Source organism: Chiroxiphia lanceolata, chromosome Z (genome assembly GCF_009829145.1).
Source record: "Chiroxiphia lanceolata isolate bChiLan1 chromosome Z, bChiLan1.pri, whole genome shotgun sequence".
NCBI classification, from domain to species: Eukaryota; Metazoa; Chordata; class Aves; order Passeriformes; family Pipridae; genus Chiroxiphia; species Chiroxiphia lanceolata.
Genome location: NC_045671.1, coordinates 26,926,175 through 26,947,485, shown reverse-complemented (window position 1 = coordinate 26,947,485; position 21,311 = coordinate 26,926,175). Strand labels below are relative to the sequence as shown.

The window sequence follows — 21,311 nt, the reverse complement described above, 5'->3', positions numbered from 1 at the left end:
CCATATACCTGAGAATATTGTCCAATTTCTTCTTGAACTTTGTCAGGCTTGATGCTGTGACCACTTCCCTGGGGAACACTGTTCCAGTGCCCAAGCATTCTCTGGATGAAAACCTTTTACTAATATCCAACCTGAACTTCCCCTGACACTTCAGGCCATTCCCTCGGGTCATCACAGAAAACAGATCAGTGCCTGCCCGCCCTCTTCCTCTCATGAGGAAACTTTAAGTCCTTTTGCTTTCTATGCATAGAACTACAATAGCATCACTGCTGACAGTTCTTGGTAACTGTCCATGTCTGTAGTCATGGACAAAATAACACAGTGTGAAAGAAAGTAAATGTCAGCTCTGGGAAGCCCTTTCTCCACATTAGGGGAAGCTTTTTGTCTGTCAGATCCCTTTGGAAGTAAATTTCTTCAGATGCTGCTTCTGCAGGTTGAGAGAACATTAAATAATGAAAAGCACAGATCATTAATGTAGCCACTTTGAATCATCAGGTAAAGGAAGCATAAACAAATGTTTGTTTAAAGACAAACCAGATACAGGGTTGAAATAGAAATGTAAGCCATCAGCACCTGATAGACAACTTGTTTTTGTGAAACAGGTCTCATAAATACTTAGTAGGGCCATACAAAAGCTTACTTTAACATGTTTAACAAAGGATTAACAAGGGCAACTGCTGGATTCTGCACCTGAGGTGGGGCAACGCTGATTGTGTGTATAGACTGGGGAATGAGAGGCTGGAGAACAGTTCTGTGGAAAGGGACTTGGGGATTCTGCTTGATGGCAATCTGAATATAAGTCAGAAGTGCCCTGGCAGCCAGGAGGGCTGGGAGGAATCAGGCAAAGCATCTCCAGCTGGCTAAAAAAAAATGTGATTATCCCTCTCCACTCGGCACTGGTGCAGCCTCACCTTGAATCTTGTGTGCAGTTTTGGTCACTGTAATATAAGAAAGATATAAAACTCTTAGAGAGGGTCCAAAGGAGGGCAACAGAGATAGTGAAGCGCCTTGAGGGGAAGCCGTATGGGGAGCAGCTGAGGTCACTTGGTCTGTTCAGCCTGGAGAAGAGAAGGCTAAAAGGAGACTACAACTTTCTTGTGAGAAGTGGAGGGGCAGGTACTGATCTCTTTTCACTCTCGTGACCAGTGACAGGACTGGAGGAAACAGCATGAAGCTGAGTCGGGGAGGTTTAGGTTAGATATTAGGAAAAGGAGGTGTTTCACACAGAGGATGGTTGGGTACTGGAACAGTGTTCCCCAGGGAAGTGGTCACAGCACCAAGCCTGACAAAGTTCAAGAAGAAATTGGACAATACTCTCAGGCATATGTTGTGACTCTTGGGGATGCTCCTGTGCAGGGCCAGGAGTTGGACTCAATGATCCTTGTGGGTTTCTTCCAACTCAGCATATTGTATAATTCTATGATTTATTTGGTGGCTTACTGCATCATATGATCCAAGTGAATGAAAACAATCTTTGAAACTTCCCTTTATGCTGAGAATTCTTCCTTTTGCTTTATTCTTCTTTAAAATGAAATGATCATTTATAAATATATCTCAGTTGTTGTGGCTCATTATATCCATGGGTTTCACATCACCTAGGCCTACCAGAGTAGGAACAGGAGGCATATCTCCTTCTGCTGAAGGCATGTCTGTCTTTTTCCTGCTTAGCAACAACAGAATAAAGAGGCCAAAACATTACGCTTTGATGAACAGCATTCTGGTAGCACTGAACAAAGGACCAACTGCAGCAGTGTTTAGATTCCCTGGTAACTGATGGGATTGATGAGCCAGTAGAACCTGTGACGTTTGAAAGCATTGGACTGGTAGAATACCTAAAAATATTTTTGCCTTCCTTTTTTTTTTTTATTTCATGAATGTTCCAAACACACTCTGGATGTTCTTTCTGTCTGTTGTTTGAGGAATTATCAAGTGAACTAACAATCCTTGTTGAACAAAAGTCATCTAAGTTGCAGCTTTATTTTTACTTTAACTAAAATACCCATTTTCTTTCACTAATTTCTTCTTACTGAAATCATACAAAAATCAATTTTCATAAATATAGCACTTCCTTGCATTCAGAAAACAAGTACAAGCCACTCCCTCCTTTTTAGAAAAAGCAAACTACTATGTACACAGAAAATGTCCTGAGTGAAAGTACTTCACCACATCCCAACTTTGTCCTGTTCTTTTTTATAAACCTGTTTAGAAAAGGGGCTGTGTGTGTGTGTGTGTGTGTGTGTGTGTGTGTGTGTGTGTATGCGCATCTGTAGAATGCAAGACAATTCATAGGATGGAATGAGATAATGATTTATCTCTTGGTAGCAAACTTCATTGTTTCAGATCATACTGATAGCACTCAGTATATTGGTGAATGTGCTGAGAGAATAATTACAGGAAGACACCTCTATCATCACTATCATCACTGCACTTTACCACCTCAGGAGTCAGCATGGAAATAAAAAAAGATTACAGTATTCTTTCAAGCTACATTTTTTAAATAGTCTCTGCTCGAGTGAGCCCACAAAACCAGCTGCTGCTCACTACAGAGTCTGCAGGGGCAAACTGTTATAAATGCCCTGAGATTTGGCATTATTATTTACAGAGAATAATGGAAATTCTGGAATTTCTACCTCCTTAATTATTTGAAAAGAGGGGACAATCATACCAGTGTCATTTGAACAACGATCCTTCTGATCTCAAGGTCATTTGTGTTCTTGAAAGGACAGCTAATGCCTTCTACTACTGCTCCTGAAGGCATCCGATATGACATATTTGTCACCTATTTCTTAGAACCAGATAAAACAGTGATTTAAACTTTTCTTTTCTTTGAAGTTCCATATCCTCAAAATCTTTAAGAAAACCAGCTTCCAAATTTTAGCTATAAATCACCTCTTTCTGAGATCAGTTTTACACCTTGCAGAACCAAACTGAATTGGACCTAGGAAGGGAGAAGAGCAATGCATAGCCAACCAAGCATGTAGGTACTGAATGATGTATCAAGAAAAAATATTTGGTAGGATACCCTGTGTTCAGAACTGCTCCCTGCCTCAGTGTCTGCAGTTTCTGAAGGACATCCTGTGGAAGAGTGTAGGTACTGGATGCAAAAAACCCCAGTGTTCTAACTGTTGTATAGTATTTTGCTATGTCTCAATGTGTTGAGCAAGAATGTGCTGACCTTTCTGGGACCTCAAAAAACACAGCTTATGTTATATTATCTACTTCCCCTTTTCCCCACTACATATAGAAGCACAAGTGTACTTCTGGAATGAAAGGTGGAGGGATTTGGGAGTTAGAAAAATTCATGGCAGAGGTGTTTGAAGAAAGACAGAATAAGGTAAATCTGGAAAAGAGGAAAAGAATATAAGTGGAAATAAATGAAAAGGTAGCCCAGCATCTTGGAATTGAACACAGAAGCTGGAATTTGAGAAAGCATAGATTTAAGGTGAAAAAAGTATAGTCATTTGACAGAGAGAAAGGACACATTAGAAGATTTAAGAAGTAGATGATTCTTGAAAGACACTGTATGTGATTGCTTGTAAGAGAATGCAAAGCTTCACTGAGAGGGAAGAAACTTGCTTGTTGCAAAACTGAACAAGTGTTCATAGAACCAAATCCAGAGGAGGGAAATAAAAAGGAGTTTGGAGAAGAAACAGTCTCTATTTCTTTGTCTTCTATTTTTTTAAAATCATAACTGCAACCTGAATATGTAGAACCTACTTGAGATTAAAAACATGAATCACGTTGCTATCATTCCATAAACACTGGAGTTGAAATTTATCACCCCTGTCATGTCCTTTGTGACTTCTTATTGAACGAATCATATGAGAAAACACCTGCAAATTCTTAGGTTGCAGGTTTGATTTCCACCAGTTCACATTTGTGCTAGTTTGGGTTTATTTAAAAAAGAAAAAATTATGGAGGTCATTGAACTGTATTTGCATAAAAAAAAAGATATCTGCTGAAGTTCATAAGGAATGGGTTGTCATTTTTATAACAGAACTTTGAGAAGCTTTTTTCTGTTGTTGAAAAAAACCCCTGAGACTAATACGTGACTTCCCTCAAAGGCCTAATTTAATGTGGAAAACTGCTTTTCAACATAGGAAAAAAAAGGACTTGGCACCCGAGCTTGTTAATAATCTGGATTCAATACAAGAGATTTAATCTTTCCATTCCTTTTTCATGAATAATTTCTTTGGCTAAAATATAGATTTTTCTCATTGTCCTAATTTCTGTTTTAATTGAATTGCTGAGAATGAAAATGATTAGAGAATGTTGTGTGGTGAGCAGATTTGTTTGGATAATGTAGTTTTAACACCTCTTGTTCTGCCCAAAATACACAGTCTTCCATAAAAGGATGTGATAGTACATAGTTTATGTACTACACTCTATAACAGTAAATGTTCAGTGGGCTTGCATTCAGAGATTAATAGATTGTATGGAAGGAAACATAAGTTGAAACAATGAAAAGATAATATAAACAGAGTGATTATAAGAAAATTATTTTTATTGTTTCAGTGAAATTCAGCAATTTGTTTACACAGTCAAGGTCACAGTGTAGAATTGTGTCCTTCTGATATCAGGATTCATGGAATTTGCAAAATTTTCTATTTAAAATTGAAAATAGATGAACACAGTGCTTATGAAAAGTGCTGGATTAGTAGCCTTCAGACTTTGGGATAGCACTAAATACTTCAGGACGCTTTACCTAGATTGACCTGCCATTAAACTCGCAGCTTACTCTGGAACAACTGCATTTAAAAATGAGAGAATAACATGGTTTTTCATAAAGTCCTTTGGTTGAACATAATTATCAAACATGACACCATTTGTTTGGTAATGGGAATACTCGTCCACTAGTCACAGACACTTTTCTGTATTTTTAATTAGAAAACACATTATCTGAAGTTAATGGGATTTATGTTGAGGAGAAAAATTACTTTAATTGCATCTGTATAAATTGATCGGATTCAACAGAAAAGGTGTAAGCTTGGCCATTTTGAGATAAACTTAAAGGCAAGACATAGAGTGACAGGGTCCACTCTAGCAAGAAATATCCTTCTTTTGGTACTGCAGATATTTATCTATACTGTGGTTGAAATATTTATAGGCCCACAGCAATAACAACCTTCAAATATTAACTGGAGGGAACTGTAAGGAGAGAGATGTTGAAAACAATTTTATATTTTTATTTTCCCTTTTCACATTCTGTCTTGCAAGGTTTCCTAATGCAGCACCTCTGCTGGGACAATCCATTTCTTGCTTCCCAGTTCTTGTCTGTGCCTCTTGATTTACGAGTAGACAGAAGGCAACATGAGAAGGATGGAGCAACACTCTCTCCCTCAGATGACTGAGTAGCTTCTTCCATAACACTCCTATATTCAAGAAGGAAAAGGTTCAAGGCTGGGAAATAAACTAAGACTTTTCATTTTCCTCCCTCTGTATCCTGTTCAGCCCCCTGACAGCATAGCACTGCCACATAAGACGTTGTGATCTGAATCTCCTTGAAATTTTGCAGAAGGGAACAAACATTCATACTGATAAGACTTCATTTGGACCAGTTGTTGTTAGTTTGTGAGATCCTGTTTTCTAGAAAGCATTTTTGGATACTTTTATATAAAAGAAGCTGTGTAAACTACGCAGCAGTGTCTCCTTAGGAACTATAAGTCAGTGTTCAAGTGAAATATTAACAAAATCTTCCAGTTCTGTGAATGAGTTACAGTATTAGTATCTTCCTGAGTTTTTAAATATATGAATTCTGCTACTTATGAGTATTTACATCAAGTAGTGTATCAAGATTTTGATCAAGTAGTGTTATACAGACTGTGATCTCTAACCTCTGTGTGCAAAATGGTGCTTTAGTCTCCCTAATGCATGTTGAGCACCCATTAAATAATCACACACACTAAGTAATGCATGGTGTCTAATTTTTGTTTTGCTCTTGTAAAAGATGTGAACTAGCAAGCTGTCATCCAGCTGTTGGTTTTCCTTTAGTGGATTCCATTTTCTTCTTCTGATATTAGAAAGTATTTCCGAGATTCTAGTCTTAGCTGTCCGCTGCTGTCCTTAAAATTTAGTGATATCTTCTTCCCATGAAGGTTACATTTTGAATCCAGACTGAAAAAAAAAGAACAAAAGACTCCGTCTATCACACTGTATTCAAATTGAAGACAAATCTTGCAACAGAACTACTGCACCTGTGTGCATATATACATATATGCATATATGATACTCAAGAACAATACCACCACGCTGTGTTCTGTATTCTAAATATATCCTTTCTAAATAGTAAGCAGAGTTCTCACAACATCTGAGACACTCTAAATAGTCCAGAAATAAAAGACAAAGCTGCCTCCTCTATCTACAAATCTTATTTACAGCTTTCCCTACATAAGCTGCTGTTTATTTTCAGTTTGAGGCACACACCGTAGTGCACTTTGATAAAACTGATCCTGCTTCATCATCTCCAAGTCCCTGCAGGTTTTCATGTGCTGTGTGCTTACTTAGTAGTTTTTTTGGACTCTTGCACTTTCAGCTTAAAAAATCCAAACCAAACCACCTCATCCCAGTCCAAAATCAAAGAGCTAGTACAACAAGTTTTCCCCTGACAAGCAGAAACAACCAAGTCTAATGAGTTAACTCAACCAAGCTTGAGTTAATGTGCTATATCACCTGATTCAACCACCCTGCTAGCTCGGGTCTGTGGTAGGGCATGTGGTGTGAATGGCTCAGTCACACAATGCATGGGCTGGGGTAAGTGTGTGGACCAGCCCGCTCATCTCCCTTGTCTTTCAAACATCCATTTCCACAGTACAAAAATTAAAACAAGGTTTGAGACCTGTAGGATAAGAGATCTGAATCCTTTCAAACAGATTTAAAATGTGCTGGTACATACAGAAGTTGTTTGAGTACCAGGCAGATCATGCAAGTGTACAAAGCCTCATTTCCTTAAGACAGCAGGGAAAAAATAGCAAATGTGGCAAAAATGATCATAAAAAACCACAATGAAAATCACTTTCCTTTCCATACCTTTGTGACTAACTACCTAAATTTCATCAGTTAGAAGATTTATATGAATCACAAATGTTTACAAGACGAAGACAAGTACTGAGAATGTCTGCTGAGGTACTAAATCAGGACTTAAAAGATGCGTAGTCAAACTGAATTAGTTGAATAAGTTTTTGCATACAGATAACACATGTTTACTTGTCTAGTAGTGTTTTATTATTTTTAATAATAGGTGCTCAAAGTGATTGTAGTTTATAAACTAGAATTTTCACATATCAGTACAGCAACTCAGGAACATTTTTTATAAACATTTTGTAAGCCAATGCCCAAAATATCTATTATTGCAGTTTTGTGACAAATCATCTGATAGATTTCAGCCAACAGCTTGTCATATGTTAATCATAAGAAACTGTAAAATATGGCTATCATAATGTATGAGAAAAAAAGGGAGAGGAAACTATGGAGTAACCTTCCTGATCCATCTATCCTGCTCCCCCTTGCCTTCCTGATTTTGCTGTGTCCACCCAGTGTCCACTGGATCCCGTTGTTAATGGAATGTCCTACTGTGCTAAACAGCTTAGTGGGATGTTAATTACCAGGAATGCAAGCAACAATACAAGGCAGAACAGAAGAGAGGAAAATAACACTGACACTATGAATGAAGTACTATTTAATACAGGAAACTCATGAGACTGAGACATGAAGGCGTATGGTTCATCCTTTACTTGAAGAGCTATGGTAGAAGTCACTCAAGAGTATGGTTCTAGGTAGGTATTCAGACAAATTCAGGAAAGCTGACCCATTTCACTTCCTCCCTTGCTACGTCTTTTGAGTTTTAAATCTGCATTCACATCCTGCGCTTCCCATCAGACTTGCACTGCTGGTCCGTAGCCTCCATGAGGACTCTGAAAGTGGCTGTGTGAGCAGGAAGAACAGGATTTAAACAGTTAATTTCGAATGACGACAGAAAGATGCATAATTTGATAAAACCTCAGAGAGAATACATGATACTTATTTTCAAATAAAACAATCTTCTTCCTTTCACCCCTGGAAAAAAAAAATTAATAGAACATTCCTATACTCCAAATCTACTTTAAGTGCTATCTTAGAGATTGTCCAGTGTTTTACAGGAAACATTTCAAAGTTAATAAAATGTGTAAACATATTTCTAATTCAATATTGTACTAACTTTAGAGTAACATACTGTTGCAATCTTGGCAAGAAGAGAACATCAGTGTAGAATGCCATGTTTGAATTTTTAATGTAGTTTGGGGAAAAAAAATCCACCTTAATGAGTAGTTTGTAACAAATGAATTAGGCTTCTTGCTGTGTTATCTCCTCTTAACAGGGAAGGAATATTAACAAACCACATATATACATTTATGTATGTATATATGTACACTACTATCTCAAATACAAAATTTATGCTACTGATACCAAATGGTGATATGCAGTATAATGACTGTAAGAATACAGTGTTTTAATGCTACTTCATGAATTTAGGTTATTTTCTGATTTTTTCTTTTTTTTTTTTTTTCTTTAGCATCACTGCAAAACTTGGAAATCTTATAAATAATATTAATGAGATCTGGTTTTAATACTTTAATAGAAAGAAATGCATTTATTTCTAATGTGATGCATTTCTTCCCAATGTGTACTGTGAGACTAACTGAACAGACGGAATAGCTGCTTATAACCATAAAATAAAGGAAAGCTAAATGTAGTCCCCAAAACACATCCATGTTGTGATACCACACGAAAATATAAAATACATGGGTTTATTCCTCAATTCTTCAATGTCATGTCAGGATCATAGCATGAAGAACACTAAAACAGCTAAGTATACTGATAAGAACTGATATACTGATATTTTCTTAGTATACTGATATTAAAGATTCTTTAGTATACTGATAAGCTACCTTATACAAAATAATTATTTTACAAAGTTACTTGTGTTTTGAAACATACTATTTGGAAAGGAATAGTGATCTTTTAAGTGTAAGATTATTCAGGGGACCAGGTTTAATGGTGTCACTGGCAACATCAAAAGAAGACAGCAATTTACAGGAGTTGGGGAGAACAGAGTTTATCTTCACTTCTATCAGCCTTCATGTTGGCAGCACTATCTTCCAGAGGACAATACGATTAATATGACCGAAAACATCCAAATCACTCTCCTCTGCTGAAAGTATCATTCACCTGCAATGAATTTTGCAGATACCAACATGGTTGATTTCAGAATCAGGGACTACACAGCTTGATCAGATTGCAGCCTGCCAGCACAGAACTCAGGACTAGAAGCACCAGTCTGGTCAATGGTGCACCCGCAGCTTCATGCTGACGAAGCCAGGAAGCCAACTTTTCCAGCACCAATATTAATGGGCTCCCATCACCATAAGGATGGACTAGCACTTACTGTGTTTATCCTAACACTCTACCCCCATTTCAGAATCAACTAGGTTGGAATAGATCTTGGAGATCCTTGAATTCAACCTTTGACCACCTTGTCAACTAGTCCATGGCAGGAAGTGCTACATCCAGTCTCTATTTTACACAGGACGAACTGTGTCACAGAGGACATATGTTCCAGGCTTCTGAAGACACCTAGAAGTTAACATTGAGGTTTTCCAAAGCACTTTTCACTTAAATCCTATGTCCTACGTGCTGTTCCTTCTCTGCTGAGGACTGGGCAGGACAGGGTAAGAAGAGGCTGGACAGACCCTTTTTTAGCCCAACGTTACACCACCGATTGCGCCAAGCAACACGTGCTGTCACTTGGCGTGGCACCTGACCGTTCTTCAGGAAGAAAATCTGAGACTTGCCATACTGAAGGATGACTGACAAGAAAATACCGCTCTGCAACACTCTGTGACACCCCTCGCGGGCCAGGAGGTCCGGTACAACCCCCGGCGGTTTAACCATCTGACTGCGCACCCGCACAAGAAGTCGAACATCTAAACTCCGGTGAATTTCTCTGGCCCAGGGAAGTTTTTTGGGGGTGAGCAGACAAAAGCGGCACCGCCGCCTCCGCGGCCCTCCGGCCCCGCCACCCTGTCCCCCGGCCCGGCCCGGCCCGGAGTGACGTCAGCGCGCCCGCCCCCAACCGCGAGCGGGTGTGCGTGCGCGCGGTGGCCGCGCGACGCCGCTCCCGGCCGGCCCGCGGCCCGGGATGGAGCGGCCGCTCTTGGATCGCCTACACTTGCACCCGCCCCCCCCCGCATCCTCGCGCACGCATAGACACGGGCATCGGCAGCGTGCTTTCCCCAACACTTGGGGCCGTACGGATCCTGTGGTCGACACAGCGTTAAGAGGATTATAAAAGAAAAATCACGAAAAAACCCCAACAAAACCCCCAAAACAACAGCAAAAAACCGCCAGAAAAAAACCAAAAGCACACCACCCCCACCCCCCAACAAAGACCGCTGAAACAGCCTTTCAACCCAAACCGCACAACAAACCCACGAAACGGGAGAGCGCCGTCCCCATCGTCCCCACGACGCCCCACTTCTCTCCCCGAGGGGCGAGGAGGAGCGGAAGGAGGGTTGCTCGTGTTTCGACTCTCGGGGACGGTTTCTGCTGATTTTTCCCGTGCCTCTGCCCTCCCACTCCGCCCACCCCGTGCCCTCTTTCTTCGCTTTTGTTTGCACTGCACTTTTTGTGGGAAGGGGGGTGGGAGGCTTGAACACCTCGCTTTTATTTGTAGCGAAGGAATGTGCTAAAAAAAAAAAAAGGAAAGGAAAGGAGGAAGGGGGAAGAGGGGAAGAGGGAAGAAAGAAGGAGAGGGAGAGAGAGGGAGAAAGAGAGAGTGAGTGAGTGAGAGGGAGGAGGAGGAGAAGGAGGGGAAACGGAGCAGCAGCTCGGGAACAGAGAGCGCGCCCGGGAGCAGCAGCAGCAGCAGCCGTCGCCGCCGCAGGAAGGAGAAGAAGAGGAGAAGAGCAGAGCGGAGCAGAGCAGCGCGGAGGAGAGGCGGCGCTGGCAGGAGGAGGCAGGCGCGGACCTGACTCTTTTGGATGCTGGATTTTCGGACTCTCGTTGACTCTCTTTCGCTCCCCGGTGCCGGACTGTGAGAGACACGCACGAGCGCCAGGCAGCAGTGACGGGGCTCCGCTGGTGGCTCCTGCTGCTGCCGCTGCTGCTGCGGGGCTTGGATTAAATTGGCCGCCCCGGAGCCGACCGGGAGCAGCAGCGGGAGGAGGTGGCGGCGGCGGGAAGCGGCGGCAGGCGGGCAGGCGGCGGCGGTGGCTGCTGCTGGGACCGGGGGAGCCAGCATGACCAGGTAACTGCCCCGCTCCTGACCCATTTTTCCTCCGCCGCCGCTCCCTTTTTGCCGCCTCTTTCGGCGCGTTTGTGGGTGTGAACACAAAAGTGTGTGTGTGTGTGTGCGTGTGTGTGTGCGCGCAGCCCGCACACATGTGCCTCACAGACAACTCTCCTCGCGGGTGCCCCGGGGTTCCCTCCCGGCCGCTGCCAGCCCGCTCCCCGCGCCTCCCCGCCGGTGTCAGTCTGGCGGCAAGGCCTGTTCGGGAAGCGAGGGGAGCTGCGGTGCGGGAACGGGGGATGGGGCAGGGAGAGGGCGATTGATGGATCGGAGTCGACGTTTCCACTGAGTGCCGCTGTACGCGGGCGGGGAGGGGGGAGTACGGTAATTACACACTGGCTGTTTGCTTTGGCGAGAGAATTATTAATATTAATTATTTTGTTTATTTTTATGGGTGGAGAGAAGGGGGAAGGCAGCAAGGGTGAGAGGCCAGGCGCCTGCCGCTGGGAGACGGGGTGTGGGGGTGAGCGGCCGGCAGGGATCTCCGGCGCCGGTCCGAGCAGGGCTCCGTTCTTCTCCTCCTCCTCCACCTCTTCTTCCTCCTCCTCCTCCTCCTCCTCCTTCTCCTTCTACTCCTCCTCCTCCTCCTCCTCCTCCTGCTGTCTCTCGGCGGAGCAGGGAGGCACGGAGATGCGAAGCTTTTCTCAGGTTAGGCTTTTAATTTCTTGTTTACTCTCGCGAAACCACTTGAAAGGAAGCACATCGGGCTGAAAACTCAGTTTTCCGAGCGCTTACAGAGGGGTTCTTGAATTTGTTCAGCAAACTTAGCAGCTCCCTCTGCGCCGTCTGCCCGTGCAAGCAGGCACTCCTCACTGCTGCAACTGGGCTCTCCCAGACTTGCAAATAAAACAGTTGTTTTCTTCCACCGAATCCCCTATTTTGCCTGTTTCCTGTCCCCTCGGTTCCCCAACAGAACCGTATTCTTCCCTTTTTATGACTCAGCCTTGCATGTATGGCTTTTGAATGTCTGCTCCTCCGTATTACTTCTTCAGAACTGCTGTCATGCGTATTTTATTCTTTTGCCTGGCCTTTGTACAGTTACTGCCTCGTGGAAGGATGGCAGCTTCTTTACCGTGATTTCGATGTCCATAATCCTAGTTTTGACGTATATAGATAGGTCAGTTTATTTACACAGAATAGTTAGGTTTTTATGTGTTCCTTCACTTGCCGCCTGAGACAGCGTTACATTGGGGATGAATCTATAGATGCTGATTTGCTTTGGAGTTTCCCATTTGCAGACATAAGTATTTTTGGTGACACTTGTATTCTCTTAAACTTAGGATTAAGCTGTGATTGTCTTCTCAGTCTTTCAGAGATCACTTCCAACACACCTTTTGTTCAGGCACAAGCAACTCCTGTATATTGGGACATTTATTGCGAATTTTGATACAGAGATGGAAAAATGTATATATTATATTTTTCATTCCTCTGGTATCTGCTAGTGGCTTATAATGATATAATGGTCAGTACTTTCTTTTCTTGTAAAAGTGTATGGTAAATGACATCATTTTCTCCTGGTCTGGAAGCAACAAAGCTCCTACAATTCCTGTTATGAATGGAGCAACTCTGAAGAGAAAAAAAAAAAAAGATTCTCCCCTGTCCGAAATACGATCATATGTACTTGTATCTTACTTTAGATGGCAATTTTTTGATAGTTTCCTTACATTTCCTCTCATGAGATGTGCTATTACTGCTTTTTTAATGTGTGAAATTGACAAACCGGTCAGTTTAATAAATTCAGCTGTCAAATTTCACTCAATCAAAATTGCTAGAAGCAGTAAATATACTGGCTTGGGATTTTCAAGGTGTGAAGTATTACACAGAAAGGAAGGATTTAATGAGAGACTTTTTACACGAGTAGCTTTCCAGTTTTAGTTTTGTCACTTGTGGTAATATGGTGGAGTATATTTAGATTTCTTTCAACGCAGAAATGATGTATAGCTTTTCTGTATCCACTTAAAGCACGAAAGCTTTCTCTAAGTAGTAGTCCTCTACTCTAAGAAGACACTAAGAAATTCATTATGGTTTGTGTGTGTTGTGGAAAGCTGTCAGGAATGGTGCATGGTAAGGAAAATGGTATCTTGGTATTTCTAGATTTCACAAATGGGTCTTAGGACCTGCTTTTAGACCCATCAGTCATACTACTCTTAAGGTGAGCATTAAAAAATAATGTGAATTTAGTGTTCTGCTATGATGGTTATGTAACTCAAACACCAGCACTGTCAGCGAACTCAACGAGTGATAGCAAATCAGAGCTTAATCTTAGGAGAGGGTTTGCAAGAATGGCATGGGGGTGCATGAAAGAACTAAATACCAATTTAAGTCTAGTCAGTGAATGACCTTTCATTTTTAACATTGTCTTTCATTCCTGCCTTTGAGTAATGCAGGGACCAAAACTACACAAGCTGAAGAGTAGGAATTCCCCTTCATCTGCTGCTGTGTATGCTAAGCCACTAGGGGCCTGTATAAACTGCTCTCATACAGCAGATACCAGTGCATGGCATATGCTCACTTTCACCAGACATTTTTTACACAGGTGCCTAATGTCAAAAGCAAAGTTGCTAGTTTCTTACTAGTAAATGAGGCTGCAGTTTCTCAGGAGATACATACAAACTGTATATTATTTAGTTTTTATTTTTACCCTACTTCATTCATTTACTCCAGTCCTGTATGGTGTCCAGCATAGTTCTTTCCTCCCCACTTTCCTGATTGCTATGGGAATTGGGGATGAATATCGACTTAGGAGGTGCAAATTTTGGGCAAAGTTAGATTTGAGTGTCTTCCTGCATTTTCATATTTTCTGTAAGCTGAGAAAATCGGTTGGTTGCCTGTGTGTTTTTTCTGTTAGGTTAGTAATGATACAGTTCCGTGCAAGTGTAGGGTTAAAAGATAAACTAAACAGGATTACTTCAAGGCAGCAACAGACATAGATTGATGGTGTATTTAAAATAGCTTTGTAAGTGTTATGTAAGTTTGAGAGTGTGTCGGCTCCAAGGCTTTGGCTGGAGTGTAGTCAGCATTTATGGGATGTGTACTGTACATTTTTGAGTGTCAGTTTCAAAATTTAAAATCCACCAGACATAGCATTCTTGATAGACATTAAGCAATAAGGTCAAGTATACTTACACTGTTCCATTGTTGGTTTTCAGTTTTTCAAACTGACAAGGCAGACAATTTGTAAAAGAGCACAGCTGAAATATTTGCATATTGGATTTCCTTCGAAATGAACTTCCGTTACTAAGCTCTTTGAGAATTCTCATTTGAAAGCATTTTCAAGCTGAATCACAGTAAGGTCATGGAATCAAAATGCAGTTTCCCTGTGGTATGTTAATTTCTTAATAAGCTGTCTTTAAAACATCAGAGTTTTATATATCATTCGGTGTTGAACCAGCAAGAGGTTTTTTTGTCTTATTACCAACAACAGTTGTGCAAATATTGACTGAGATTAATTTTCTGAAATGTGCGTGCGCGCCTTAGGTAAAGTTTTGATGAAATGCAATGAAATCTCATTTAAAGGTGTTCTCAAATGATAAATGTCTGTTCAAAACTGCAAGTTTTACTGACTGTCAGTAAACCAAGGCGGTGGCTCCGACATACAGAGGACAGGCACTTCATTTGTGCTTTGGAAATCAAGAGGAGTAATATAGAACAGGTCTACTAATCATTGTATTTCGTTTTTGTGTAAGACTGGTGATTTTTAAGCTTTTGTCCTCTTAATAAGTTGAGAAAAAGGTATAAGTTCAGTATCAGTCGTATAATGCCATGTATTGTAACAGGAGCTTGCTTTTGTTGTAATTCTGTTTAAAAACAGTTGGCAAAACACAGTCAACATACAATATTTTTATGAAAACTCTCAATTTCACATACTCTGTGAGTTGTTTGTTTGCTTAATCCTTGTTTTCTTTGGAAAAGGCCTTAAATGAAGCCAATTAATGAATGTACGCTGTCAACTTGGCAGCCTAGAGCAAGAATCTGTGCTTAAAAATACTTGTTTTTATACTATCAGAGATTTACCAAGTAGGAGAAGAGCGGAAGCTTACTTCTCTTGGTGATCTGCTGCGGTGAAAGCTGCAGTACAATTGGAGAAATCTGATGATGTAGAAAAAGGTAGCATGAGAGTGCTTTGCCTGTAAATTCCTTTCCAACAAGCTTCACTTCACTGTTGTTCAAGCTGCTGTGCATTGATAAAACCATGTTTACTACTGCACAATTTTAACATATATTTCAGATGGCTTTTGTTTGGTTATTGATAATATTTATAGGTATATTGCATGTTTGTGTCTTCCTGTAGGAAGCGGATAGCTAGGATGCAGGGAAAATAGATACAAAATAATAAAAATGGTTTGTTTGCAAAAAAGTAGGTTAAATTGAATAAATTACTGAGTAAATTCTGAAAGCATTGCTTTTTAAAAGCTTAATTATTATTAATGTTCTTTCAGTTAATTTATAAAAACGACAAGTCAAACTGAATGCTATCAGCTTATTTTTAAGTACACCAGCAGGTATACATAGTCTATAATTCCCTAAAATATTCCCTAGGATTTATCTCTTCCAGTGTCTTCTGCTTACATGCTGTGACAGCCTTCTCCATAACCTTAGTAGCACAGAAACAGAAAGGAAAATAGAAAATAAAAAGAGAAGGTGATTGATCTTTCAGTAGAGTTTCAAAAGAGAGATTTTTTCAAAAATCAACTTCCCTATTTATACTTGATATCTGATGGAGATTCTGTGTGTTCTTTCAAATACGAAGAACGTGCAGAAAACGTCCTTCTCAGTCAATTGAGAATGATGAAATTTTAGACACTTTGATTTATTATACCAGAGGACATGCACTAATAGTATACTATTATGTCCTGTGCCTCTTCATAGTTAAGCACAGTGGAGTTATTTGGGTTTTTCAGTAATCTTCCAGTTAGTGGAGTCACTCCACTGGTATACAAATAATTTGTTGTTTGCAGACAATCAAAATGGATGTCCTGTTTAATGCCAGCCGACCTGCTCACATATTGTTGTAGTCAGATAATGCATGCTTTTTCCTAAGCGGTATATCAAACATGGTGTATTGAGTAATACAAGCAAGTGCATTGCTTTTTCTTTTACAGTTTTTAGTGTTCTGGACATTGTGTATCTGTAAGTCAGAGTTCAGTAAGTGGTATGTAAAATCTGGCTTTTTGGATGGCAGAATTGGATGATTTTTATGAAGAATCTTATGAAGTCAGCACCAACCTGGCTGAAACAAAAGTGGCTTAAGTCCGAAATTTGCAACTAAATATACATTTTTGTTACAAATTTGCCCAATTTTGTTTTAATTTCAGTGTCTCACCTTGGCTTATTCATTGCTTTTACCCAAAGTGTGGGTTTTTTGTTGCTTACTTTGACTTAGCAAGAGAAAATTCATATCCATGTGAGTAGCAATATCATAGTCTTTCTGATCAGCAGAAAATAATTGTTCGCTAAGTTTGAACTCAGTGATTCCTCTTGCTTTACTATGATGATTGAATTAAAAAAAATTCTTAACTGCTTTTTGAACTCTCCTTCCCTCCCTTCCACTCGTCTCTCCTCCTCTCCCCTCTCCGAACGTTGTCTGCCTATGTGCAGGTAAAATTCATTCATTTGGTGTGAAGAATAAGCAATGAGAGATTTCTAAAACACTGATCAGAAAGTAGGGCAGGAAGTTTTATTTATTTATTTTTGTTTGTTTAGGATGATAGTGTATCTTAGAAAGCTGCTTAACTGCTGCCCAGTGCAGCTGTCCTTCCCTGAAAGATTAGGTTTCAGGAGCAATGATGGATGTTGAATGCCTGTAGCCAGTTGTGGGGTTTGCTCTGAGGTCAGTGCTGCTGATGGAGGATAGGAATTTACAGCCTTATATCTCTTTGCCAAAGTAACCAGTAGCATTTCTCAAGAAAAAATAAGCCCACATCAACTAGATATGTTCAATGCTGAGCTTGTATTGCTGCCTTGTTCAGAAAGCTATTCATACTAGTGAGAAAGAATAAGTAGATTTGTGAATAATAAGGATAAATTTAGTCATGAGTGTGCCCTTTCGTTTCACGGGAACACACAGAAATAGCTAGAAAAGTAGATAGGATGATGTGGCTTCATTTAGAACTTCTTACATATTATTTTAACCCATGTCAACAAATTTGGAATTGACACTGTTCACTTTTTATTTCAGTTGCTTCAGATGTGCTTAAAATTTCTAACAGCTTTCTGAGCATACACTCTCATTTTTTACCTAAAAATAGGAATTTTTTTTTGTGGAAAAAATATATGTTAATAGTTTTCATCAAGCTTAACCAAGGCAGATTGATATTCATCAGTGATGAAATGTTAGATATTCATCAGGTAGAAAGACTACATGACATTTAGTGTTAACTTGTTTAGTTCAGGTGTGACAATATGTATTGCCCATACAGATGGATACCTTGAATGGCTTTAACCTGTGCTTTCATAAGTATTTGTTAAGATCAGATTTTCGGATTTTATTTTTGAACTATTTACCCTCCCTAAGCTGTTGAAGTTTGTTCTGATATGCAGTGATGTGATTAATTTTTAAACAGTGAATTTTGTTTGAGAAAGGTGCACAGAAAACCAGACTGCTTTACTGTTAAGCTTGCAAACTTTTTTTGAGTTGTTTATATTAATTTGTACCTTAATGGTATAGGTGGATTTTTCTGTCAAGCCTTAGAAGAGCTGTCCTAATAGGCTCAAAGCCCCCAGTGATGGGTGAGAAAGATTTTATTTGACAGCAGCATTATTTGGATCAAATCCATAGTTCTTTTCTGTCTGTGCTTAAGTGATAGCACTTTTACCCTGGGTAATCCTAGCAGTGGTTAAATTCAAATTCAGAGAAGAAAGCCTAATAAAACATCTGATGAGTTGATTTATAGTATCTCATAAATTAGAGAGTAAGCAGCATTTTGGTAAAGAGAAATACTTATCCAGCAAGAATCACTTTAGAACAGTTTTGCATCAAGGAAATGGCATTTTGCCAAATGCCTATGTATTCTACTTACTGGCAGCATGCCATCAACTTTATTTGGAAAACTGTCTTTGCTTAAGTAATAAATATTCACTATTTACCAATTCATTTTACTATAAATAAAAGATGGATTCTATTATTAGATTTTTTTTCATTTTTAACCTGTTTCACAAAGAATGGAGTTTTTGCTCATTACCATTAAGTGCATCAATGACCTGCTCTTGATTAACAGAATTTTCCAAACAGTGAAACTGTTTTCCTTATCTTTTTTTTGATGATTTGGATATTTTGGGATATTATTTTTGCTGGACATGAAAAACCTTGAATTATTCTATAGTACATGGCACGTGAATGAAAAAGTGTAATATTAAAGAAGTATTTGCCTTAGTTGATACTATTGAGACTCTAATGCATTTTTTTTATTGAAGAGAAATGGATAATCAGTGTACATTTTTGTTGTCACTAAGTTAAATATGTAGAATTTACACCTGTTTCCCATTTAACATTTGCAAAAGTTGTCTTAAATGATCACATGAATTATCAACATATTGACCAGTTGAATATTTTAAATCTATCAAGGCAGTAGATAATGAAGAGAGCATTGTACTTTCTAATGCTAGCAGGTGGCAGTGAATGCTTGCAGGAGCAATCATACCCCTGTAACAATCCTTGCATTCCTTTGGTTTAATTTTACATGATTATAGTGACTCTGGAAAAAAACCCAGAGTGTTAGGATTTTAGCAATAGTATTTCAGTTAGCTTAGTTATAGACAGTTTGGGGCTGAATGGAGTAAATACTACATATATGTAAAAAGGAACTGTGTATTCTTCATCTGTTCAGTGGTAGCTGATGGAACAGATACATGTCCTTCTGGGCAATTTATTCGTAGGATTGCTTTATTAATCTAGTGCACAAGAGTAACCTTATTCCAAAGGTATTAGAAAGCATGAAGATAACTACTGGACTTTACTTAGAGATGTGGATTTCTATGTCTTCAAGCAATTTGAATTTATAATCTCAATCAGTCTTCGTGCTTTTTATTGGGAAGTACATAAACTATGGAAGGTGCAACGGTCTTAAAACTTTTTTCATCTTTGGTGATCTCCGTAGTCCAGGTTAGAGAGAAAGAGATTAATAAAAAAAAAATCAAAATTGATTGTTTGTCATGTGTAGAAGATAAGTGTGATAAGATTTTTCTACCATGATGACAATTGAGTAGAAATGTTAATATAGTGAGCAGTCCTTAACAGATGTAAACTCTTATTAGACAGACAAGTGGCTTTTTCAGCCTTTTTTGTTATCATTCTTGTGAGGAGGTGAAGAATTTGCTATTTTAATGGGAAATTTTTGTTTTCTTGGATTAGCTTCATATTGCAGATGCCAGTGAGAAAATTAGGCAGAGATTTTTTTCTGCATCTTTTACATGTTACTCAGATAATGGTGTTAAAATGTATTTCATATTTAATGAGATGGAATTCTTGAGAACACTGAAGAACTTGAGGATGGGAGGAAACCTGAATTCAAGCACTTGAAAGAGTAAAGAGTGAAATTCTACAACCTCAGAATTTTCCTACTAACAAAAAACTGCCGTAGTATCAATGCTGATTTCACTACTGTGACTGGGGATGTCCCTTCCCCCCCTTTTTTCCAAGTTGTTCTCCGTCCTGCTTTTGCACGTCTGGACATCTGTCCTCAATTTTATAAACAGCAGTTTGTAAATCAAGGAGAAATGTGTCTTTCTGAAGAAATGCTGATGTCTGCTTCATACCAACTCTTCCATACTGTATTTCACTCTCTCTGGAGTGAGTCTTTATGTGTCCTTTAAATGTAACTCTCCATAGCAGTTTTTGCTTCTCATTGTTAGAACATGTCTGATGTTGTGAACTCTCATAAACTGTGAGAGGCTCCCTAAACAGTCCTTGTTTTCAGAATGTCACTTAAATTATGAATGTTGGGTACTCTGTTATGTTGCAGAAATCTCCTCTGAAACCTACTGTCATTAGGATCTCAAAGACTTAACTGATACTTTTTTACTTCTGCTAAGTGTTATTATGGACATGCCCTTTTTGCAATGATCTCCAATTTTTTTGACTATGTATCAATATCTAGAAAGCAGTCTTTCAGTACAGACACTGGTGTACTCATGACGCTACGTGTATACTTGTGCACATGCTGCCTTTGTTGAGGTATTTGAATAACTCTAGGCTACCTGCTTTTTTAAAAGTTTTGTGCTTTCTTTTATGTCTTGGATAGGAACTTTTTTTCTCTGTAAATTCTTTGTTTTCTCAACCATTTCCCATTTTTCACAGCGGGAGGTTTTCCACATGAAAAGAAGGAACACAGTAAGAGAAAGAGACCTGTTTGACAGTTTCTCTCGGCTCCTTGTGTCTAGAGAACTGCATGAGTATAACAACAAAGAAATGTATCTCTGGTGCTATTTTGGTGTTTTTGTCTCTAGGTGCAGTGGTAGCAGATTTAGATTTAATTGTGAATGCTGGCTCTCTTCTCTCCAGGTAGAGCCTTCCATTTTTAAGTCTTTGTGTTATTCAGCTGAATTCAGTTTTTTAAATCCTGTCTCTGTCACAATGAGTCAGTTTTTATTGAGAGACAGTCCTGATTATTTATTCTCACCAAATAAATTGGTGAAAGTGTTGCAGGTTCATAATTCTGAGTTCAGAAATTTCAGCAGTGTAGGTTCCAGAGTTTTCAAGCTTACTTCAATGCTGGGTCCTCCAAGTAGAATCAGGGACAGGTATCTTTTAGACGAACACAAAACTGGTGTGTTAATGGTTTGAAGCATTAAATTTTGTCAGTAGACACCGTTTGTCAGACATTGTCATGCTCACTATTTTTCTTAGTATGCTGTATTTCTTCATCATGTTTAATGTATTTGAGAATTTTAAGGCAGATTCTCACTGTGCTTTTCTCACTAATGCAGTTATTATTCCACCTACTTAGTTTCTGAGGTGTTATTAGCGAGTAACAATTGCTGCTTTTCTTGA

At 39.4% G+C, this 21,311-nt stretch overlaps 2 protein-coding genes across 65 annotated transcripts in view; one reads left to right on the top strand and one right to left on the bottom strand.

Annotated features, from left to right (window-relative positions):
- The window catches only part of PTPRD (protein tyrosine phosphatase receptor type D), a 1,166,099-nt gene that overhangs the window by 798,860 nt on the left and 345,928 nt on the right, over window positions 1–21,311 (top strand). For 5 of the 50 annotated variants that reach the window (XM_032676455.1, XM_032676454.1, XM_032676453.1 and 2 more), the window contains exon 1: window positions 10,241–11,281. The exons of 42 other annotated variants lie outside the window; for them this stretch is intronic. The gene's annotated coding sequence lies outside the window, so the exon portion shown is untranslated. Of the gene's footprint in view, window positions 1–10,240; window positions 11,282–11,903; window positions 11,972–21,311 lie in introns of those variants that run through there. 3 more of the 50 variants (XM_032676457.1, XM_032676456.1, XM_032676413.1) reach the window with 2 other exon arrangements.
- LOC116780979 lies at window positions 5,908–11,446 on the bottom strand. Of its 15 annotated transcripts, none has more exons than XR_004354736.1 (3): window positions 9,848–9,945; window positions 7,857–7,920; window positions 5,908–6,114 (listed from the first exon to the last, which is right to left on the bottom strand). XR_004354736.1 is itself a non-coding variant. In XM_032676460.1 (3 exons), the coding sequence occupies exons 1-3, from the start codon at window positions 11,303–11,305 to the stop codon at window positions 5,988–5,990; spliced, it is 525 nt and encodes a 174-aa protein (XP_032532351.1). In that variant the 5' UTR covers window positions 11,306–11,446; the 3' UTR covers window positions 5,908–5,987. The 15 variants fall into 15 exon arrangements, 3 of the variants coding, with proteins under 3 accessions (XP_032532351.1, XP_032532352.1, XP_032532350.1); XR_004354735.1 differs by lacking the exon at window positions 9,848–9,945 and adding an exon at window positions 9,726–9,800; XR_004354737.1 differs by lacking the exon at window positions 9,848–9,945 and adding an exon at window positions 9,509–9,652.

Bases quoted from the DNA above. Each gene is read 5' to 3' on its own strand.
- LOC116780979 (XM_032676459.1), bottom strand. From the start codon at position 11,417: ATGTGTGCGGGCTGCGCGCACACACACACGCACACACACACACACACT. The intron at 7,921-11,002 runs GTCCGCGCCTGC...CTGCTCACACAG, and splicing joins CCAGCATCCAAAAGAGTCAG to CCACTTTCAGAGTCCTCATG. The intron at 6,115-7,856 runs GTGAATGCAGAT...TTTTTTTTTCAG, and splicing joins TCTGATGGGAAGCGCAGGAT to TCTGGATTCAAAATGTAACC.